Raw genomic sequence first — 24437 nt, forward strand, 5'->3', positions numbered from 1 at the left:
CGATGTTGAAGAAAGGAGCGATCGAGCGAGTTCCATCGTCTCAAAGGGAGAAAGGATTCTATTCCCGCTTCTTCCTTATACGCAAGAAGGAGAAAAAGTGGAGGCCCATTCTAGACCTCAGGGCACTCAACTCTTTCCTGAAGAGTCAGTCGTTCAGGATGGTGACGATCCAAGAAATACTAGGCAGTCTAGAAAAAGGAGATTTCATGACATCTTTGGATCTTCAGGATGCCTACTACCACATCCCGATACTCAGGGGGCACAGAAAGTTTCTAAGATTCGAGGTGGCAGGACAACACTACCAATTCAAGGTCCTACCGTTTGGCCTCAAATCCGCTCCGCGGATTTTCACCAAGTGCCTTTCACCTGTGGCGGCTTTCCTGCGTCAAATGGGTCACCAAGTCTTCCCCTACCTCGACGACTGGCTGGTAAAGGCACCTTCAGCTGCAGGCGCGACCGAATCCTCCAACGCCTGCACCAATCTTTTTCAACATCTAGGATTGACTCTCAATCAGGAGAAATCCTACATGTCCCCAACAAGAAGCATCACCTTCCTCGGGGCGACCTTGAACACGGAATGCGCAAGGGCATTTCCTTCAGAGGAAAGGAAAAACAAGATAATATCTCTGGCCACGGCTGTGGCATCAAGGAAGTCCCTAAGAGTTCGAACCTACAAATCACTCCTAGGAATGATGTCTTCTTGTATACTCCTCATCCCTCACTGCAGACTCCGGATGCGTCCATTGCCAGAAGCCCTCACGAACCAATGGACACAGAGTACAGGTTCGTTCGAAGACATTGTGAGGATAACACCGCAAATATCCAAGAGCCTGGAATGGTGGAGAAATCACAGGAATTTGTCTATAGGACTGCCATTCCTGCTTCCAGCAGCACCGCTGGTGATCACCACCGATGCATCCCTGGAAGGCTGGGGAGCCGTCCTACAGGACCTCCAAATAAGCGGCAAATGGACAGATCAGGAGAAGCATCTCCATATCAATCTTCTGGAATTGAGGGCTGTGTATCTGGCGCTGCAAGCCTTTTTACCACGCATCCAGAACTCCCAGGTGCTCGTCAGAACGGACAACACCACGACGATGCACTATCTCAACAAACAGGGAGGAACGCGTTCGCTCACTCTATCACGCGAATCGCAAAAGATCTGGAACTGGCTTGTACTCCATGGGATCACACTCAGGACGGACTATGTCCCGGGCAAGTTCAACACCATTGCGGACGCCCTAAGCAGACGGAAATCCCTCTCCCACGAATGGGAGCTCGACAAGAGTACGCTGGCTCACATATTCTCAGAATGGGGAGTCCCAGGAATCGACCTGTTTGCCACCAAGGAGAACGCCAAATGCCCAAACTACGCAAGCTGACGTCCCCAACCAAGGTCACTCGGAAATGCCTTTTCCATAGGTTGGTTCAGCGTATTTGCGTACGCTTTTCCACCGTTTCCGATGATTTCCAGGGTTCTCAGGAAGATGAAGGCGGAGCCCTGTACCCTGATCCCAATTGCCCCGTTCTGGCCGAGGCAGCACTGGTTCTCGGATCTTCATCGCCTCTCCATCAGGACACCGATTCGTCTGAGGCAGCACCCGAACCTGCTGACAATGTCCAACGGGCAGGTGCAGTACCCGAACCTGCAATCGCTCAGGTTATCGGCCTGGCTCCTGAGCACAGAGAGTTCTGTCATTTAAACATCCCGCAGGAATGCAGGGACGTGCTGGCAAAAGCAAGAGCGGTCAGTACCAACAAAACCTACTCTCTAAAATGGAAACGATTCTGCACATGGTGTTTAGAGAAAGGCCTGAGACCACTCCATATCAAACCCGAGCAGATACTGCCATATCTACTACACTTGGCACAGTCAGGATTGGCACACGCATCCATAAAGGTGCATCTGGCGGCCATTTCACGATTCACCAGGACTTACAAAGGACCGTCTCTCTGGTCCAGTAGGCTTATCAAGCAGTTCCTAAAGGGACTATATAGGTCCTTACCAAGACCTAGACGGGTCCCACCGACGTGGCACCTCAATTTAGTCCTTAACCAACTCATGAAGCACCCTTTTGAGCCCATTCATCGAGCTTCCATCAAGTACATCTCATGGAAAACGGCTCTGCTGCTCGCTCTAACATCTGCCAGGAGAGTCAGCGAGCTACACGCTCTATCCATTCAGGAACCCTTCATGCAGTTCAAGCAGGACAGGGTAGTGCTGAGGACAAATCCCAAGTTCATACCGAAAGGGCCTTCAGACTTTCACCTCAATGAACCGGTGGTTCTACGTTCCTTCTTTGCAAACCCTACCACCGCAGCAGAAAGGACGCTCCACTCCTTGGACCTCAAAAGGTGTCTAAAGTTTTACATAGACAAAACAAAGAGCTTCAGGAAGTCATCTCAGCTATTTGTGGCCTACAGTAGGCCAAGGATGGGTATGCCTCTAACGAAGCAGAGCATTTCAAGGTGGATCTCCTCAGCGATAGCCATGAGGGGGCCGGACGGCCTTTGAGAGCTAGGGTGGAAGCGCATTCCACCAGAGCGATGTCCACATCAGCAGCGCTGTTCGCTGGAGTGCCGATTTTGGACATATGTAGAGCGGCGACGTGGAAGTCACCGCACACCTTCTCCAGACACTACTGCCTGGATGCTGAACTTATGAAGGATGCAGCAGTGGGCCAGGCGGTGCTTCGCCATCTATTCCAGTGAGGTGAGCCTTCCAACATCCCGCCATCCTGGTATGCACATCTCTTACTGCTATGATATATTGATGTATGCCAATGTTTCAAACTCGCATGGTAATATGTGTATTATCTAAAATGACTATATGGCATGATTACATCAGAAATGTGCATAATGTATTGCTGACTATTCTGATTCAGGCAAGTGAATCTATGAAAGACACCCCTAATACTCGATAAGAAACGCGTTACTTACCTGTAACAGCAGTTATCCAGTATTGGTGTCTTTCATAGATTCACATGCAACCCTCGCGCCTCCCCTGGAAGGACTCCCGTCTCTCTCTAACTGTATTACGCCTACCTAGCTTAGTGCGTACGAAAATCTGAGGGACTGAGGCTCCTGTCAGGAAGGTTCTACAGGGAGTGCATTAATTCGGATGATTTCTCTGGAAGTGGGGCGTGCATCTTATCTCCTACTTTCCCTCTCCCTCCCTCTGTCCACATGATGGAATGGGCCTGCCTTATCAGGTTTTATTTAAGGCAGGAACAGTTTCTAAGTTACTCACTTAAAGAATGGATGGAATTTTAAATGCATTGAGAAACAACAGAGCGTGTCTTTTATCACTAATGTAAATGCAGAGGTTGAAGTGTAACCTAGAAGATAGTGCAGCTGTCAGCTGCGGCGGCTGGAGAGAGGGCATGAGCTGGATTGCGGGTGGGTGCCTGGACAGGGAAACCGGTGAGAATATGCCAATTAAGGAAAAGCACCAGCATGATGAGCAGAACATGGTGGACAGAATCATGGTGTGAGGGCAAGGCAGGGGACAGGTAAAAGAATGGAGCGCAAGTATAATAATTAGTGCCAAATGGAATGACCATAGCAAAAGTAAACATAAATATATGAACAACTAAGAGGCTTGCTTAAAAGACAGGAATAAAAGCGCCGAACTGCAAACATGGGCAGCACTGTTTAAGGGGACAAATAAAACACAATGTAGCCCAGTACAAACTTTAAGCAAAGTTCAGTTTCCATGTAGTGAAAGCGCGTTTTTACATGCAAGCCTTTTAATGACAATTAACATTAAATTATTGATGACTCCTAAAGCGAGAACACGACAGCACAGATCTTTAAGAAGCATTATAAAAATTGGCCATTTTCGTTTTATCAAAAGAAGAAAACGTACGACTTTTTAAAAAAAATTAATTTCCTATTCAACCTCTTGCATAATAGTGTCCCTGTGGTATTCACATTAAAATATTCCTCATTCTGCAATCTGATGCACATAAATGTAGCACACCTCAGCACCCACAAAAACCTTGATGAACTACTTCATCAGAAATTGATGCACATAGAAGGCAAGGCCATTCCACTTGCCTCCCGATGGTCACAAAACGACACTGTTTAACCTGTCTTCGTAGCTCTCACACCACACACTCTATGATCTTCTTACTAACTTTCAGGGTACTCTTTTGCATTTTGTAAAAGAAATCTTACTTGAAATACTGAAACCAAGACTATGAAGGCAGGCTTTCTGGATATCTTCTTTTCAAGCCACACATGACCAAACCAACTCCGTTAAATCAAACTGCAACAAGCTAAATTAAGCAATCTATACTCTCCCTATGACCCTGCATCGCATAACTCACATACTCACCAAGATATGCACTTCAAAGCCTCCCACACAAAGCACCAAAAAGACCAACTCAGACCAACAACAAGCAAAACTAAGTCATTCACAAAGTTCCCACGATATAACTTGCAACAAGCACTACTTTCACTCCCAGGCATGTGAGACAACATATTTCTAGGGAAAGTCAAGTCTGAAGATCTGCAAGCCCCACTCTTTAGCAAACTATTCAAAATCAGCCCCCATGTAAAACCAAGCACAGTTTTCAAATTAAAATAGAATCACAGCCTGGGTAACTAGGCAATAACACAATTACATCACTGCTTTGACATCAGTACAGTTCACACACATCACCAATCAACAAAGCAATTATACATACTCATTAAGAAAGACTGTCAAAGCATTCATACACTTCTTTATACAATCACAACTGAATGGGTATTTGCATTAAGGATCTGCACATCCACACAATCAGTCAATGGCACAAAAATACCTTAAATTTCGCATATCGAGGTGCTACAATGGTGTTGGCAATACCCACCCATCAGGGTATAAGAAACGTTAGGACGAGTCCTAAAGCAACATATAGATTCAAAATACACCGGAGCACACCCAAAGATGACATCTGTAATCCAAGGGTATAGTTAAAACCTAAGCAACATGTACAGCAGTCAATTATTCAAATGTCCTTTGGCATTTTCGAATAGAAAAAAACTTTTCCATCAGGTCTTGTCGCAGAGTTTTAATGATCAGAGAAGTGCGCAGAACAGCAGCAGCCGACGCGCGTTTTGCCCACAGGGCTTTTTCAAGGCTGCAGAAAAATACATATATAACAATAATTGTACAGAAATCAGATGTGACTAATTAGAGTCACAATGACATTTACATAAATTAAGATGCCCTTAAAAACACTTCAATTGCGAATGCATATTTGTATGTCCATAATATCCTATGTTGCATATCCCACCTCCATGTGCAGATTTAACTTAGATATGGAGGTGTACAGATATGCAGCAACAAATTTCTAATAAGTTGATTTGACAAGAAAACGCCAAATAATTTGCACTCAAGTATAACGAAACAATTCATATTGGAACACAGAAAACCCATCCAGGTTACAGGTTAAGATAAAGAGCCATGGATGTAATCGACCATTCGCCATGAGTATATCCTCAATACTAGGACTATGCTTCATTTAAAACCTGCTAAGATCAAAAGAAACCCACATAACTGAAAGTGGTGATTGCCGAACCCCATGTTGAGAGTCAAGCCATCATAACATGACGGATTAAGAAAGTAGAAGAATAAACTCACCACGTGAGTAGTACCACCACCAAGGCGCCAATAGTGAAACCCGGAGCAAAGTTGAAAAATTCAAAAGCATAATTTCCACAAACTTGTGGTCCGCACTTAAAGTTAAAGATATTCCTCTCACCTTAAGTTATTGAGGCTATATCTTCTAAATTGATCAATGTTGAGAGTTGTATGCCCGTCATTCACTAGATTGATTCTGAGGGGAAAGGGGAAGGTTTTACATCTAAAATTGGTGAGCCAGGGGGTACAATACAATAAAATTGGGTAATCCAAGTAGTAACCATGCCTATTTCTTACCCCAAGTCACAAGCGTCCAATAGATCATATTATATCACGTCAATGTGTTGAATTGCGACACGTTCTAGGAAGACAGTTTGTCGTCGTTACGAATGAAAATCCCATTAATTCCTGGGAAGCGGGAAGTGGACCTTGATAAGTCCTATGTTGCCAGGTCAGATGGATGGCATATTGGCGAAACAGGTTCCAGCCAAATATAAATGAGAAAAGAAAGAAAAAAGATTTTTTTTTCCGGACATTAGTACTTGTATGCCCTCGTACATGTGTCTAACTAAACGGTAACGGTTTAGGTTTTGAACGCATATGTCCTATAGTCATGCTATCAAATGGAAAGAAAACTAATCACCTTGTTCATGGAATGAAATCTTGTCAAGATCGAGTGGCAATACGGCGTTCTATAAACGCGGGTGCCATTTTAGCAGTCTTTATACTCGCGGCAAATGGCCATAGAAAGCGGACTGTGAATGTGATCCAAAGAATCGCGTATTCTTTCTGAAACTCTGATAAATGCATGTGCACTACAATAACTGATCCTACGAAATAGTGGAAATTAAGCTTACAACCATGATATAGATTGTTTGTCACATTTGTCCATCAAGAACATGAGAACGAAAAAAGTTACTCTCATGGAAATAGACAGAAGACTAGCTTCACTCACAGCGCATCGCGCCCAAGATATCCAAGTTGTAATATTAGATGACCATATAGAGAGTCATTATTATTGATGGCTCGAATTGTAAAAGGTATAATTATGGGGATGAGCATAGGAACCATATGTATGCTAGGAAGTCCCTTTGGTATTCCAATGCTTCACATGGGTATTGAAAACGGACTTATTTCACTCCTATCGCATAGAGACCATGATCTCCAAGGCATAATGTTAGTCAACCGTATGAAAAAGTCATCATTAATGATTTCTCAATTAAAAACAAGCACAGTTAGGGGATCAGCATGAAGAACCATATGCATGCTAAATTGGTCCCTTGTACAATTTCAAAACTTCACATATATGTCATTCCGCGGACGGAATTAAACCTATCTAATTAGGTCTCTAAATACCAGTATATACCACTAAGTCGTATATCTTGGTGATGGTTGGTCGCTGTGAGTGAGGTTCATGTGTCTCTGGTTAAAAGGGCACATATATAAGTAGGGACCGGTCCAGTGATCTCAAAGACATGACACAGGCGAAACAAACTTGATCTGACTCAAAAAAGTTATTTTCAAATGGTGAATCCATCCGGAAGCAATGTGACCAAACGGAGCACCTGCCCAGTATCTGATGGTATGGGTACAAATTGCCATACAGCAATATACAGCTTTGAGAGAGTAAAAGAGGAAATGGATAGATGGAGGGACAGTAAGGATAGCAGCAAGAAGGCACATGAACATAGACATGACTTATAGGAATTCACACATCTCTTTATCAAAATTAAGCTCACATTCCACCGCCCTCAATTTGATCATCCAGGTGCTCTCTAGTTTACGTAATTGCGACGTAATGTCACCTCCCCGTGCGTAATAAATCATCCCCATAATTATACCTTTTACAATTCGAGCCATCAATAATAATGACTCTCTATATGGTCAACTAATATTACAACTTGGATATCTTGGGCGCGATGCGCTGTGAGTGAAGCTAGTCTTCTGTCTATTTCCATGAGAGTAACTTTTTTCGTTCTCATGTTCTTGATGGACAAATGTGACAAACAATCTATATCATGGTTGTAAGCTTAATTTCCACTATTTCGTAGGATCAGTTATTGTAGTGCACATGCATTTATCAGAGTTTCAGAATGAATACGCGATTCTTTGGATCACATTCACAGTCCGCTTTCTATGGCCATTTGCCGCGAGTATAAAGACTGCTAAAATGGCACCCGCGTTTATAGAACTCCGTATTGCCACTCGATCTTGACAAGATTTCATTCCACGAACAAGGTGATTATTTTTCTTTCCATTTGATAGCATGACTATAGGACATATGCGTTCAAAACCTAAACCGTTACCGTTTAGTTAGACACAAGTACGAGGGCATACAAGTACTAATGTCCGGAAAAAAAAATCTTTTTTCTTTCTTTTCTCATTTATATTTGGCTGGAACCTGTATCGCCAATATGCCATCCATCTGACCTGGCAACATAGGACTTATCAAGGTCCGCTTCCCAGGAATTAATGGGATTTTCATTCGTAACGACGACGAACTGTCTTCCTAGCACGTGTCGTAATTCAACACATTGACGTGATATAATATGATCTATTGGACGCTTGTGACTTGGAGTAAGAAATAGGCATGGTTACTACTTGGATTACCCAATTTTATTGTATTGTACCCCATGGCTCACCAATTTTAGATGTAAAACCTTCCCCTTTCCCCTCAGAATCAATCTAGTGAATGACTGGCATACAACTCTCAACATTGATCAATTTATAAGATATAGCCTCAATAACTTAAGGTGAGAGGAATATCTTTAACTTTGAGTGCGGACCACAAGTTTGTGGAAATTATGCTTTTGAATTTTTCAACTTTGCTCCGGGTTTCACTATTGGCGCCTTGGTGGTGGTACTACTCACGTGGTGAGTTTATTCTTCTACTTTCTTAATCCGTCATGTTATGATGGCTTGACTCTCAACACGGGGTTCGGCAATCACCACTTTCAGTTATGTGGGTTTCTTTTGATCTTAGCAGGTTTTAAATGAAGCATAGTCCTAGTATTGAGAATATACTCATGGCGAATGGTCGATTACATCCATGGCTCTTTATCTTAACCTGTAACCTGGATGGGTTTTCTGTGTTCCAATATGAATTGTGTTTCGTTATACTTGAGTGCAAATTATTTGGCGTTTTCTTGTCAAATCAACTTATTAGAAATTTGTTGCTGCATATCTGTACACCTCCATATCTAAGTTAAATCTGCACATGGAGGTGGGATATGCAACATAGGATATTATGGACATACGAATATGCATTCGCAATTGAAGTGTTTTTAAGGGCATCTTAGTTTATGTAAATGTCATTGCGACTCTAATTAGTCACATCTGATTTCTGTACAATTATTGTTATATATGTATTTTTCGGCAGCCTTGAAAAAGCCCTGTGGGCGAAACGCGCGTCGGCTGCTGCTGTTCTGCGCACTTCTCTGATCATTAAAACTCTGCGACAAGACCTGATGGAAAAGTTTTTTTCTATGCGAAAATGCCAAAGGACATTTGAATAATTGACTGTTGTACATGTTGCTTAGGTTTTAACTATACCCTTGGATTACAGATGTCATCTTTGGGTGTGCTCCGGTGTATTTTGAATCTATACACTTCTTTATACTTTCATCTCACACACTGTGCAATAATAAAAATCCATCAACAAACACTAACACAATGAACACCCTTCAACTCAACAGCGACCAAACGAACATATAAAGCAATTCCACTTTTGAGACAAAACCAAAATTGTGGCTATTCCAACTCCTGACTTTGAGTAATCTTGTGAGCATCATCAACGTGCTTTAAACCATTACAAACCAAAGCACGGAATGCCAATCCAGAATCAATGCACTGACCTGAAGACTACAGTCAAGGCTCAATGTTCGAATAATTTTACTTGTAATGGGCAAGTTTTCAAATGATCTCTAATGCAGTCAATTATGAGAAACGTCTAGTTCGGATAAAACCTCAAATCTAACCATCACATTATCTAACTGCTCAGATAATTAAAGATAGAATGTCATTGGCAATTGCAACAATTGTAACGCCGGGCATCACACTAGGTATGGTGGTGACTGGGATGGAAAGGAAATTAAGACAGCAGCAAGAATGTAGCAGTTAAAATTGCATTTGATGATTTTGTGAAGCACAAGCTAGTTGTCTGAAGGAGTTTCATGACTAACAGATTCAGTGGGAGACACATATGGGTCTCAACCCAAACTCAAAGTCAGTCAAGCGCGTAGGATAAACACTCACCATCATAGAAGCCGGCTGCCAAGTGGTGATGGGGTTTGGAAGGCAGCCAGGCAACAGTGAAGCACTGACCACATTCGCCGGCGCTGGATGCCTGGATGGATCCCACATTCAGCGTGGCAACGCACTGTACCTGCACAGGAACAAACACGATGAGGAAAGATCCACCGTGGAAAACACTACGAAAAGCAAGAGACGAGCTGACGGGCAAGTATATCAGGGGAAATTCAGAAAAGAGAGAGACAGAAGGGTGTAAGGGTGCTAAAACCCTCCAGCCCAACAAAACTATCAAGAGCAAAATTATTATTTCAATCTTTGTAATTGACTTAGTCCAAAGAGGTTAATAACATAACCAGAGCTTTCAACTGTGGTTACCACTAGTAGCTCGAGTACATTATCAAAGTATAAAGGGAAATATTTCATTTAGTCTCAATATTTCCTTCTCTTCTAAATTTGCACAATAGATTTTCTTGCATTTTCATAAAGGTAAAAACTGAGTCAATACTCTTTTAGAAGTAGCCCGCTTTCTCTGCCACGTACAAGACATACATTTCAAAAGAGCAGGGACTTAAGTGCATATCTCTGAGCTGGATGTGAGACCAGTGGAGATGTGCCACACCCACGCAGGACAACCACCACCTCCCATAGAGTGATCTCATTTATGTTGAAGTATGACAACTTTGAAAGAATACAAAAGACCCGTTAGGAATAATTTTCTTCCTCTGAACGAATTGCGCATTATTTTTTTATTTAAAAGTAGGTTAGAAGGGGAAGGAAATGTCAAGAAAAAAAGTCCATTGCAGGTACGTTTGAGCCGAGTCAAGAACAAATAATGGATTGGCAATATTTAATACAAGAGGCACTTCAATGAACTATACACATCTTTGACTCAGGATAGAATCACAAAGGTAAATCAAAAAATGGCCCAAGTAAAAGAATTGAGTGGTATGAATACAATTTACAGACCATCTCAACAGTAAAGAATCGTCTACCACTCCAATTTAGGAGTGGCAAATTAACGTGAGAAATCGTGTTACTAGTTCCGGGAGGGGGAGAGGGGGGGGGGAGGGGGGGGAGGGGGGGGGCGGGGGAGAGGGGGGGGAGAGGGGGGGAGGGGGAGGGGGGGAGAGGGAATCCGTATTGAAGCACCAACCACAATCTTTGTAAAGATGAAACAAATGCAAACCCCCAAATTAACCTGTGCTTCACCCTCTGGTAGCTCGGGACAGAAGTTAGGCTTTACTTGTAGGCAATATATAAACATTTATACAGCACACAAACAGTAATAAAGTGAAAATACAACAAACAAAATCCCACACCGATGTAGACAAACGGAATAATTTAATACATTTTACCCTAAAAAACAACGACTAAAATCCAATCGGTAGAACCAGGGAATTTTAATATCAGGTACCAATTGTGCTTAAAACACAACGCAACAACTGTGGTTATCTGTTTGCTCTGGTCCAGGACAAAGTGACAAGTTTACACCAATCCCAATGAAGCACAGGCCGGCCACAGGGACCAAGTATGGTCTGCTGACAAGGTGCCATGAATCCAGATTGTGGAGTCTTTTACGAGGTATCGCGTAGGCGATGCATTGCGTAGCAGTGATTCGGGGCTGTGATGCGAGATACCGCGTTGTGGATGCATCATGCAGCGGCGGCTCAGAGGAGCTGCGAGGTCAGGCGTCAAGGATGTGCCGCACACCAGTTCAGTACTGGTTGGCAACACTTGGGAGACACGATTCACATCAGACAGAGTCCAGGTGCTGGGTTCAAGGTGGTTGGAGCCCATTCTGACCAGGAAGCCAGCCAACTAGCCCTTGGAGTCACTCTAGTGGTCCTGGGTTCAAGATGCAGGCCCAGTCTTCCTCACTCTGGCAGCAGAGTAGAACAGCAGTCCTTCTGAGTCTTCCAAGGGTCCAGAGGTGTACTGAAGAGGTGGGTCTGAGGGTCCAATATTTATACTTGGTGCCGGCTTTGAAGCAGGAGATGTTTCTAGAGGGTTCCCACCTCAGCGGTGTTTGGAATTTCCTACCTCCCTGCCCTGGCCCCAGCTTGTCTGGGGGCACAAAAGACTGCTGTGAAATGCTTTGTGAGTGTGCTGAAGCAGTGTGTGTGATGTGCAACTGTGGTAGGTGACAGCTTCGCTCTCTACCAAGTCAAAAATGGCCTATCCTGCAAATACCAATTGCCACTTTGTCTCTATGTCTGGAAACAATATACAAAGACCAACTGCCAGCTACACCTAATCATGTCACCCAGGATACAGGCTGCAGGCCTCAAATGGTTGGGGAAAGACAATGCCAACTTTCTAAAAGTGGCGTCTTCAGAACTGGGACTTAAAATCCAACTTTACCATTAAAGAGTGTTTTAAATTACAATTCTTTAAAGACTAAACTCAACATTCCCACCTGCTCCCAATAGAAAGGGATCCATTATTAAATGTAATAAAATAACCCAATGATATCCTATGGGAGAGGCAGGCTTTACACTAGAAATGAACTAATTTAGGAGTGTTCCACTACCAGGACATGCAGATCTTAAAAGTACATGTCCAGATTTTTTAATACACTGCCCTCTGCGCTTCTGAGGGCGTAACCTAGGGGTGACATAAGTATTACAAAGGGTGGTTTACGCCTGGCAAAAGGTTTATTTTGCCAAGTCGAACGGACAGTTTTAAATTGCAAACAGGCTGCAATAGAAGGCCTGTGGCCTGTTTAAAGGGCTACTTAAGTGGGTGGCAAAATTAGTGCTGCAGGCTCACTAGTAGCATTTAGTTTACAGGTCCTGGGTAGAGGTAGTACCATTTTAATAAGGATTTAAAAGTAAATTAAATGTGCCAATTGGACATAAGCCAATTTCACCATGTTTGAAGGAGAGAGCCCAGGCACGTTAGCACTGGTTAGCAGCGGTAAAGTGTGCAGAGTCCTTAGGCCAACAAAAAATGAAATTAGCAAAAACCAGAGGAGTGAAGTTGCACATTTGGTGGAAGGCCACCCTAAGGCAGACAGGAATAAATGTTAGGCTGCAAAAAGAGATAACATTAAGATTTATTTGTGGTGTACTATTTTGTAGAGTGCAAATAAGCTTTTACGAAATCAACGCCACATCAATAAAGTCCAGAAGAGTTTTTTCAGGATTTGTTTAAAGTATTCCAATGAGAAGCAGAATTCTGGTACATGTGGGTACTGCCTCAAAAGCACTAGCAATGCTAGTAGGTCTGGCTTACAAACTGAAGTGTCTCTTCAGTCACTCTTGAGATTAAGGACTTGAGATGTCACTATATGTGCAGTCAAGTCACTTATTTCTGCGCTCATGTATCCATTAACTAACTCACGGACTCATTCTTTCATTCACCCACTTACCGATCCTCAGTAAACATACACACACAGTGGTTAGGATGATACTCATCTGAGTTCACAGCAACCAAAACGGATTTACGCTATGGCAGAGTAACAGCAATGGATTACGATATTTACATGTAGCATAAGCATGAGTCAATGAACTTCTAGGTACAACCGCATTTTAGCTAATGAAATTTGATAAGGCTTATGATACGGGCACTGGCCCTTAATGCACCAGGGTCTTAATTAATTACATTATATCAATTATGGGTTACCATATAACAAGGGCCCTGTGATGCTTCTACCCGCTAAGCCAGTAACCCTTTTGGGTTGCTCTTGCAAAATGGGTTCTGCCCAATTTAGTACGCCCATATATTTTTGCTTTTTTAATCACCTGGTTTTGTACTTTTTAGAATGGATGAATCTCACTACATGTGTCTCACCAATAGTAATCACATGATAAAAGGACTGCATGTGTTTACCCCTAGTGTCTGCTGTTTAAGATAAGGCCGCTGCGACATATTTAGCGTAAACAGCACTGGGCTGGTTACAAGTGAACATAGGCTTCGAATGTGAGAGTACTGTTGTGTGCTCAAGCCCCCCATCCACCCACGCCCCCAAATGGTGGGAATGGCTCGCCCCTGCTTCCTGTGCCCATGTCTGGGGGAGAGGGGCATCCACCACTTGTGCTGGAAAAAGGAGTATACTGGCTGGAGTAGTCGGGGTGGGCTCCCTCGGCTGCGCACCAGCATGTTGAGGTGCCCAGGTGGAACTAGGAAACCACAACAAAACAAACAAGCATTGGCATAGCCAATAGATCGCGCCTTTGGGACCTTATAAGTGTTTAGCCATGCAACAGTTGCATAACTAAATACTTATAAGGTCCCAAAAGCGAGACCTATTGGGTATGCAAAGCGGCCGCGAAAGTGAAAGTGATCGCGATCAAACATCAAAGCGGCCGCGAAAGTGAAAGTAATCACGGTAAAGCGCGCCCGCACACATGCACTGTAGCTCTAGGCTGGCCTGGTAGCACTTTTTGGAGCCCTCTCAATAAGTCTCGCCAGACCAGCGCATGCGCTGGGTCAGGCGAGACCTAAAAAGAAGCAGCGTGGCATGAAGCCACCCAGCTGTAAAGAAATGCAGCAGGTGCCGTTCCTCATTTATTCGTGCTTCCTGGATGGTAACGCCTCAATGACCAGCAGGGCTTTTCCCGATTTAAAAATAGTGCTTTGAGTTGGCTCCAACGTGGGCAGGGGCATTACGAACAATGCTTTGGAGGGCTGCAGGGGGCACAGTACCCCTCCCCAGATTTAAAAAACATCATTATGAAAAAGCACTGACTAAACAATCATTTATTGAGTGTAGTTATTGCATGCCAGCGAATGGTGATTAGGAGCCCACACCACCTCCCCTGAGTAGGCCATGGATTGCTCTGCTTTTCCACGAGAGTCAAGCACTACAATGGGGTGCTTGGTTCCCAGAAGAAGAAACTGAGTCTATTACTTGCGCAAACCTCCCATACTGTGCAACTAATAACCAGATTTACTGCAGTTAAAAAATTGAAGCAATCTACTGCACTTTAGTTTTCTCAATATTTTAACACAAATGGCCTCATAATTCCTATGTTTTCACAAGTCAAATTTTTTTTTCATTTATTGTTCCATCTACCTCTGCCCATAACCTAAGCAATACTGCTTCTCGACTCTTACTTTGCAAAAACAAATGTAGTTTTCCATACATTGTTTCCTTTTTAACAAAGGAAAATCCTGTCTTTTTGTTGGTTCTTTCTGGTTAACTGTAGTTTTCTCATGTTTGGATTACTACTATTCATTATAATCAGGGCCCCTAGAATTTTTCGGCAGGGGAGGGCCACATTTTGAGGCAGGGTTGAATAAATTATGCGGCAAGAAAAGGCAAATTATGCGGCATAATTCAGTACATTTTATGATAGTATTACTTCATTATTTTGACATTTTTGCAATTGTTAACACGGTCTGGGCATTGGCTGCATTAGTACCAGTTTAACACCCAAATATACAAATAAGAAACCGAAAGGTGACTAGTCAATCTTTACAAAGGGCATTCCACTGTGCAGCAACAGGCGCTGCGGTGATCTTTCGAACTTTTGAACCGTCTGAGCTAGAAACAATTTTTTGGTTAAATTCTACAAATTATGCAGCAGACGATAGATTATGAGGCAAAGGCAGCAAATCAACAACTATGCGAAAAATGCAGCGGCCGCACAATCGCATAATTCCAGTGGCCCCGATTATAATGAGATCTTCTGCAATATCCTCTATCTCCACTTCAATCTTTTTTTTCGATTCATATACGCTTGGTTCTTTGTACCTCTGCTTATATAACTGCCTACTTCTTTTGCCAACACTTATTGTTGATTTCATGACAGGACCGGAGGCTAGCATTATGCATTAACTTTTATTGCCAAGCTCCTTGCAGCACTTCAAAGTATTACATCACAAAACTTTAAATTCCAGAATAAAGAATGTCCAATACATATATAATCTCTGTCACAGCAGCCATCTTCCTCTTTTAATTGCTGCTCCTTGACAGATAAGTAACTATTCAAATGTTTCGTTTTAATTAGTGATATTGTTTATATAAATGTAATGTATACATTTTAAATGAGTATATATGTTAAAATGTTTACAGTTAATGAATTTTTATGTTTTAGAAATAATATTTTAAGTATTGTTTTACGTTACAGGTTGTAAAAGATCCAATTTATGGGTTGCTTAGGGGTTGGGAAATGGTGGGCTAGGTTTTGGTTGGGAAAGTAATTGTAAATAGGTATGTTGAGTTTCTAAAAAAAAAAGTATTTAAATAAGTATTTTACCGTTGCGCCGCAAGTGATTTAAATTTTCCGTAGCTCGTGGCGAGGTTGGTTTCCTGTACGCGCCTAAGTGCGAGAGAAACCATTTTGCGACGTCACGCTCGTTGCGTGGTGAGGCTTGGGGGCCATTTTGAGGAGTTTGTTTTCGTTGCGCAGTAAAGAAAACGAAGCGCTGCCGTGTCCTTAATGAAATCCAGATTCTCTCTACACCTAACTTGGAGAATCTACATTCACTATCCCTTTCGATTTCCCAAATTAGGCAATATCTTTAAATGCATTAAGCGTAATGCTCCCATTTGCTCTCCTTCAACCAGCTTGCATTGACATTCACCTGCACAAAGCCTCTGCAGCCTACAGTAGGTAGTAGTAGTCTTTAGTAGGCACAAGACTGTCTAATGATTTACCACTACCATCAGGCTTACCACGTCAATATCTGTTTTGAACAGAAACACCTCAAAGATTACATACCCGAATGTGCCTTTCTATGCCCATCTGGGTAACCAAGGGCCTGAGTCGGATGAAATAATTATCACCTTCAATAAAAATCTGACACCAAGGTGTTTGAAATATGCAAGATGTGATAATTATCTAACATTCTAAGCTTAAAGCACCAAAATATGCAGGTTAAAATAAATATTACGCTCTTTTACATTCTGGTACATTGGAGGGTGGGTTTATTGCACTACACAAGTCAGAATTCCGCCCCTGTGCAAATGGAAAATTCCAAAGCCACTCAGTCATGGTTTACGAGAGTTTCTTTCTTGTTGCACTACTGTGCATGGCACTCATTTCTGTACATACTGATGTTTTTAATAGTTTTACTTTGGGATAAACCGGCTATAATCCCAGCTTTAATCTTAAGGATATGTTTTGAATTTTGCATCATTTGACCAAATGTTACTTATTTCTTTGTATACTTTAGACATAAATCTTTGCAATCCTACATAAAGTGATAACTTGCAGCACTATTTGTGTTGAGAGAAGGAATATGCTACTTACCAGTATGCATCTGTTCTTGGCATGTAGAGCTGCAGATCTACACACTTTTGCATAGATCGCCATCTGGTGTTAGGCCCGGATGTTTGCAGTTTGTTTTTCCTCTTGGAAAGTCTTTGCAAGTCACGAGGTCGGTGACTCCTCCTTTGGATCGTATTGCGCATGGGCTTCGGCTCCATCCTCAGATTGTTTTTCGCCAGCAGGGAAAGATGGAGCGTAGTAACAACAGTGAAGAAACCCATGTGTGTTGTATCTAAATAAGATAGACTGGAACAGATACAGGTAGCCGGGGAGGCGGGTGGGCGTGTGTAAATCTGCAGCTCTACATGCCAAGAACAGATGCATACTGGTAAGTAGCATATTCCGTTCGAGGCATATGAGCTGCAGATTACACATTTTTGCATAGACTATATAGCAGTTCCCAACCTTAGCGCCGACCACCGGTATCTGTTGCAGTGGTTTGAAATAATGTTTTTAGTACAGCCTGGCCCACACTAGCTTGTTGCTTGGTTTGCACATCTACACAAGAGTGTGCGGTGTTGACCATGTAGCTCCTTTGCAGATATCATCTAATGGGATGTTCCCTAGAAAAGCCATGGAAGCCCCTATCTTCCGTGTAGAATGGGCTTTAGGGGGAACGGATAGCGTTCGTTTTGCTTTATGGTAGCAAATCTGGATGCATTTTTCAATCCACCTAGCTATCCCTGATTTTGAGATGGGGTTGCCCTTGTGTGGTGGAGAGAAAGAGACAAATAGTTGTTTAGTCTTTCTGAAAGGTTGTGTTCTTTGGATATAGTAAAGTAAGGCTCGTTTGACATCTAGCGTGTGTAGAGCCCTTTCTGCAACAGCCTGAGGTTGCGAGAAAAATACTGGTAATTCTACAGATTGGTTTAGGTGAAAAGGGGAAATGACTTTAGGTAGGAATTTGGGGTTGGTACGGAGAACAACCTTGTTCTGGTGCATTTGAAGTAAAGGTTCTTGTATAGTAAGTGCATGTATCTCACTGACCCTTCTAAGGGAAGTGATGGCTACAAGGAAAGCTGTTTTCCATGTGAGGAATTGCAGTTCGCATTTATGCAAAGGTTCGAAGGGAGGCCCCATCAGCCTTGTGAGAACGATATTTAAGTTCCACACAGGTGAGGGTGGTACTCTGGGGGGAATTATTCTTTTGAAGCCTTCCATGAAGGCTTTAATGGCAGGTACTCTGAAAAGTGATAGGTGCTGCCTGTTTTGTAGGTAAGCTGCAATTGCTGCGAGGTGTAGCCGAATGGAGGTATAGGCTAGATTACACCTTTGTAGGTGGAGTAAGTAGCATATGATGTGTTGTATAAACACGTCTAGAGGATTGATTGTGTTGTTATGGCAATAAACAACAAATCTTTCCACTTGGCAGCATAGCAGGCTCTAGTGGTAGGGCGTGTAGCTTCTCTGATGACGTTCATACAGTCAGGGGTAAGGTTTAGGTATCCGAATTCTAGGATTTCAGGAGCCAGATCGCAAGGTTGAGCTGAGCTGGGTCCGGGTGCCTGATCTCTCCATGGTTCTGGGTTAGGAGGCATGGTGAGAGGTGTAGCTTTTGGTGTGGTACTACCGAGAGTTCCAGCAGCGTGGTGTACCATGGTTGTCTGGCCCATGTTGGAGCTACTAGGATCAGTGTGAGGGAATGCTGTTGTAGCTTTCGCACCACTAATGGAATTAGTGGGAAAGGTGGAAAGGCGTACGCAAATTTGCCTGACCAGTCCATCCATTTCGCATTGCCTTTGGACAATGGGTGTGGGTATCTGGCGGCGAAGCTTAGGCATTTTTTGTTTTCGTGGGTGGCGAAGAGGTTTATCTGAGGATGCCCCCACATCTGAAAGAACGGGTGAAGAACCTGCGGGTGAAGTTCCCACTCGTGGATCTGTTGCGTGTCTGCTGAGCAGATCTGCCATGGTGTTTTGGACTCCTGGGACATGTTGGGCTAGGAGAAAGATTTTGTGTGGAATTGCCCATCTCCATATGCTCTGTGCTAATTGAGAGAGCTGTGGAGAGTGTGTGCCGCCTTGTTTTTGAATATAATACATGGCCGTCATGTTGTCTGTGCGAATGAGGACTGCCTTGCCTGAAATCCGGGGTTGAAAGGATGGATTTTAGGGCTAGAAAGATTGCTAATAACTCCAGCTGGTTGATATGGAGCAACTTTTGTTGAGGCCTGCACTGTGAGGTGTAATAGGTGAGCTCCCCAGCCGGAGAGCGATGCGTCCGTTGTTAGTATTATCTGGGGAAACGGGTCCAGGAACGGTCGACCTTTGGAAAGATTTGTGGTAGTCCACCACTGCAGAGAGCGATGGGTACGACCATCTACCAACACCAGATCTGTCAGTTGCCCCTGGGCCTGGTTCCATTGGTGCGCTAAGCACTCTTGGAGTGGACGCATCTGGAATCTTGTGTGAGGCACTATGAAAATGCAAGAGGCCATCATCCCTATCAGTTGCATAAACACTCTTGCTGGAAGGGAGTGTTGAAGTACGAATTTTTGTCGCAAAGCCTGAATGCTTGCAATCCTGGCCGGATTGGGGTAGGCTATTGCTTTTGAGGTGTCTATGGTGGCACCGAGGTATTGTTTTATGTGGGATGGTGTTAGCTGGGACTTTTGGTGGTTCACCGTGAAGCCTAGTTGGTGAAGTAGTTGGATTGTAGTGGCGGTGTGGTGTACACATTGGTTGTATGAAGTGGCTTTTATCAGCCAGTCGTCCAAGTATGGGAAGACGTGAATGTGCTGTCTTCTGAGGTGTGCCGCCACTACCGCTAGGCACTTGGTGAATACCCGTGGTGCTGTTGTGACTCCGAATGGGAGCACCTTGAACTGGTAGTGTTGTCCGTCCACTACAAATCTGAGGTACATTCTGTGAGCATGGTGTACTGGAATGTGGAAGTTTGCGTCTTTCAAGTCCAGTGTGGTGAGAAAGTCATTCTGGGAGAGGAGCGGAAGCACCTGTTGAAGCGTTACCATGTGAAAATGGTCTGAGTGTATGTATGTGTTTAGGAACCGGAGATCTAGAATAGGTCGCAGAGTCTCGTCCCTTTTTGGTATTAGAAAATCTAGGGAGTAGACCCCTAAATTTTGTTGATTGACGGGAACGTGGTCTATTGCCTGTTTTTGTAGGAGGGAGATTACCTCCTGCTTTAGTAATGTGGAATGTTCTTGTGACATTGGGCGTTGCCTGGGTGGAATGTTTGGGGGGTAGATGTTAATTCCAAGCAGTATCCTGACCGAATAATTTGGGTCACCCATTTGTCTGAGGTGATGGTCTCCCAAACATGAAGGAAATTTTTAAGTTTGCCCCCGACCGGAGTGGGATGGTCTGGAGGGAGCGGGGGAAGTCACTGGGTAGGCGGTGTGGCAGAGCGGGCGGTATTTGTTTTGCCTCTGCCTTTATTATTGTTGCCCCTATAGCCGCCTCTTTGATAACCCCTTGTGAAGGTGGACTGAGTGGGGGATTTGTAGGAAGTAGATGCGTTATCTGAGGAGTAGCCTCTAGATGTACTCCGAAAGGAAGAGCGGCGAAAAGAGCGCCTAGGAGGGTGTGACTGTAGGGCTCCCATGGACTTCGCCGTATCCGTGTCCTTCTTCATTTTTTCGAGGGCCTCATCTACCTTTGGGCCGAATAGGTGTTCCTGGTCAAAGGGATGATTAAGGATGGAGGCTTGTACCTCTGGTTTAAATCCTGATATTCTTAGCCAAGCATGGCGACAGAGGAGGACACAGGTATTAATGGCCCTGGAGGCTGTGTCTGCTGCATCTAAGCACAGCGTATAGAGGTGTTAGTGATTGTCTTACCCTCTTGAATTAATTCATTGGCCCTAGTTTTATATTTTTCAGGGAGGTGGTGCATTATGTTTTCCAATTCATCATAATGTGCCCTATCATATATGGCCAATAGCGCTTGGGTGTTGGCGATACGCCATATATTGGCTGCCTGTTACGCAGTGCGCTTTCCTGATGCGTCCAGTAGCTTTGACTCTTTGTCAGGCCGTGGTGCTTCGCCTGACGCCTGGGAATTTGTTTGTTTTCGTGCAGTGGAAACCACTAGGGAATCTAGTGGTGCTGGCCCTTTGATATAGGCGAGATCTGTGGGGGCAGCTTTGTATTTTTTGTCTATGCGTGGGTTAATGACCCTGGCCCTAACTGGGTCTTTAAAAACCTCTGGCGCATGCTTTACCACCCCCTTAAGCAAAAGGAATATGCTACTTACCAGTATGCATCTGTTCTTGGCATGGAGAGCTGCAGAGTTGTACACTTAGCATAGATCGCCATCTGGTGTTGGGCCCGGATGTTTGCAGTTTGTTTTTCTTCTTGGACAGTCTTTGGAAGTCACGAGTTTGGTGACTCCTCCTTCGGTCCGTACTGCGCATGGGCTTCGGCTCCATCCTCAGATTGTTTTTCGCCAACAGGGAAATGATGGAGCTTGGTAATCATAGTGAGAAACCCATGTGTGTAGTATCTAAATAAGATGTACTGGAACGGATACAGGTAGCCGGGGAGGCGGGTGGGCGTGTACAACTCTGCAGCTCTACATGCCAAGAACAGATGCATACTGGTAAGTAGCATATTCCGTTCGAGGCATATGAGCTGCAGATTGTACACTTAGCATAGATTATATAGCAGTACCCAACCCTAGCGGCGACCACCGGTATCCGTTGCAGTGGTTTGAAATAGTGTCTTTAGTACAGCCTGGCCCACTCTAGCTTGCTGCTTGGAATGCACATCTACACAGTAATGTTTTGTGAAGGTGTGCGGTGTAGACCATGTGGCTGCTTTGCAGATGTCATCTAAGGGTATATTCCCTAGAAAGGCCATAGAAGCCCCTAACTTTCTTGTAGAATGGGCTTTAGGCGGAACAGATAATGTTCTTTTAGCCTTTTGGTAGCAAATCTGTATGCATTTTACAATCCACCTAGCTATCCCTGATTTAGAAATGGGGTTGCCTTTATGTGGTGGAGAGAAGGAGACGAACAATTGTTTAGTCTTCCTGAAGGGTTGCGTTCTTTGTATGTAGTATAGCAAGGCCCTTTTTACATCGAGTGTGTGTAAGGCTCTTTCTGCAACAGATTGAGGTTGCGAGAAGAAGACAGGTAATTCCACCGATTGATTGAGATGGAAGGGGGAAATGACCTTGGGCAGGAACTTCGGATTTGTGCGAAGTATGACCTTGCTGTGATGTATTTGTATGAAGGGTTCCTGTATAGTGAACGCTTGTATTTCACCAACCCTTCTAAGGGAAGTGATAGCTACGAGAAAAGCTGTTTTCCAGGTGAGAAACTGTAGCTCGCATTTATGCATTGGTTCGAAGGGCGGACCCATTAGTCGTGTAAGAACTAAATTTAGATTCCATACAGGGGAAGGTGGTGCCCAGGGAGGAATTACTCGTTTAAGGCCTTCCATGAAGGCTTTAATAGCGGGCACTCTGAAAAGAGATAAATGCTGTCTGTTTTGTAGATAAGCAGCGATCGCTGCTAGGTGTAGGCGTATGGATGAATATGCCAGGTTACACCTGTGAAGATGGAGCAGATAGCATATGATGTGCTGTATGGATGCATCTAAAGGGTTGATTGTATTGTTACGGCAGTAAATAACAAATCTTTTCCACTTTGCGGCATAACATGCTCTAGTGGTAGGACGTCTGGCTTCCATGATGATGTTCATGCAATCAGGGGGAAGGTTAAGGTATCCGAATTCTAGGATTTCAGGAGCCAGATCGCCAGGTTGAGCTGAGCTGGGTCCGGGTGCCTGATTTCTCCATGGTTCTGGGTTAGGAGGCATGGGGATAGGTGCAGTTTTTGATGTGGTACCACTGATAGTTGTAGTAGCGTGGTGTACCACGGCTGCCTGGCCCACGTCGGAGCTACCAGAATGAGTGTGAGGGAGTGCTGTTGTAGCTTCCTGACCACTAATGGAATTAGTGGGAGAGGTGGAAAGGCGTATGCAAATCTGCCTGACCAGTTCATCCATATCGCATTGCCCTTGGACAATGGGTGTGGGTATCTGGCGGCGAAGCTTGGGCATTTTTTGTTTTCGTGGGTGGCGAAGAGGTCTATCTGAGGATGCCCCCACTGTTGGAAGAATGGCTGAAGAACTTGCGGATGCAGTTCCCATTCGTGTAGTTGTTGCGTTTGTCTGCTGAGCAGATCTGCCATGGTGTTTTGTACGCCTGGAACGTGTTGTGCCAGGAGAAAGATGTTTTGGGGAATTGCCCATCTCCATATGCTCTGGGCTAAGCGGGAGAGCTGGGGAGAGTGTGTCCCCCCCTGTTTTTGGATATAATACATTGCAGTCATGTTGTCTGTGCGAATGAGGACTGCTTTGCCCGAAATCTGTTTTTGGAAAGATTTTAGGGCTAGAAAGATCGCCAAGAGCTCCAGATGGTTGATGTGGAGCAATTTTTGCTGTGGCGTCCATAGACCTTGCATTGTGAGGTGTAGGAGGTGCGCTCCCCAGCCGGAGAGCGATGCGTCCGCTGTTAGAATCACCTGAGGAACCGGGTCCAGGAACGGCCGCCCTTTGGAAAGGTTTGTGGTGTTCCACCACTGCAGAGAGTGATGTGTGCGGCCGTCCACCAACACCAGATCCGTCAGCTGACCCTGGGCCTGGTTCCACTGTTGTGCTAGGCACTCCTGAAGTGGACGCATGTGTAGTCTTGCATGGGGCACTATAAAGATGCAAGACGCCATCATTCCTATGAGCTTCATGAACACTCTTGCTGGAAGAGAGTGTTGGGGAAGGAATGTTTTGCGTAAGGCTTGAATGCTTGTGATTCTGGCTGTGTTTGGATAGGCAATACCTTTGGAGGTGTCTATAGTGGCCCCGAGATATTGCTTTGTGTGAGATGGTATGAGGTGGGACTTTTGGTAGTTCACCGTGAAGCCTAGCTGGTGGAGTAGTTGGATGGTGCTGTTTGTATGCTGCACGCATTGGTGGTAAGACGCGGCTTTTATCAGCCAGTCGTCTAAGTAAGGGAAGACGTGAATGTGTTGACGTCTGAGGTGTGCTGCTACTACCGCTAGGCATTTGGTAAACACCCGTGGTGCGGTGGTGACCCCGAAGGGGAGAACCGTGAATTGGTAATGTTGCCCGTCCACCACGAACCTGAGGTATTTCCTGTGAGAGGGGTGTATTGGAATGTGAAAGTATGCGTCTTTCAGATCCAATGTTGTGAGAAAGTCTCCCTGACAGAGGAGTGGGAGGACTTGTTGTAGGGTGACCATATGGAAATGGTCTGAATGTATGTAGGCATTTAGAGGCCGGAGGTCCAGAATGGGCCTGAGGGTCCCGTCTTTCTTTGGTATTAGGAAATATAGGGAGTAAACCCCTAGATTTTGCTGAT

At 44.2% G+C, this 24437-nt stretch overlaps 1 protein-coding gene across 5 annotated transcripts in view; it reads right to left on the minus strand.

Annotated features, from left to right (window-relative positions):
- The window catches only part of GTF3C2 (general transcription factor IIIC subunit 2), a 906867-nt gene that overhangs the window by 295823 nt on the left and 586607 nt on the right, over positions 1-24437 (minus strand). For all 5 annotated transcript variants that reach the window (XM_085613289.1, XM_085613287.1, XM_085613288.1 and 2 more), the window contains one exon: positions 9881-10010. In XM_085613289.1, coding sequence (XP_085469415.1) covers positions 9881-10010 — 130 coding nt within the window. The remainder of the gene's footprint in view (positions 1-9880; positions 10011-24437) is intronic.

Source organism: Triturus cristatus, chromosome 6 (genome assembly GCF_964204655.1).
Source record: "Triturus cristatus chromosome 6, aTriCri1.1, whole genome shotgun sequence".
In the NCBI taxonomy this organism is placed as follows: Eukaryota; Metazoa; Chordata; class Amphibia; order Caudata; family Salamandridae; genus Triturus; species Triturus cristatus.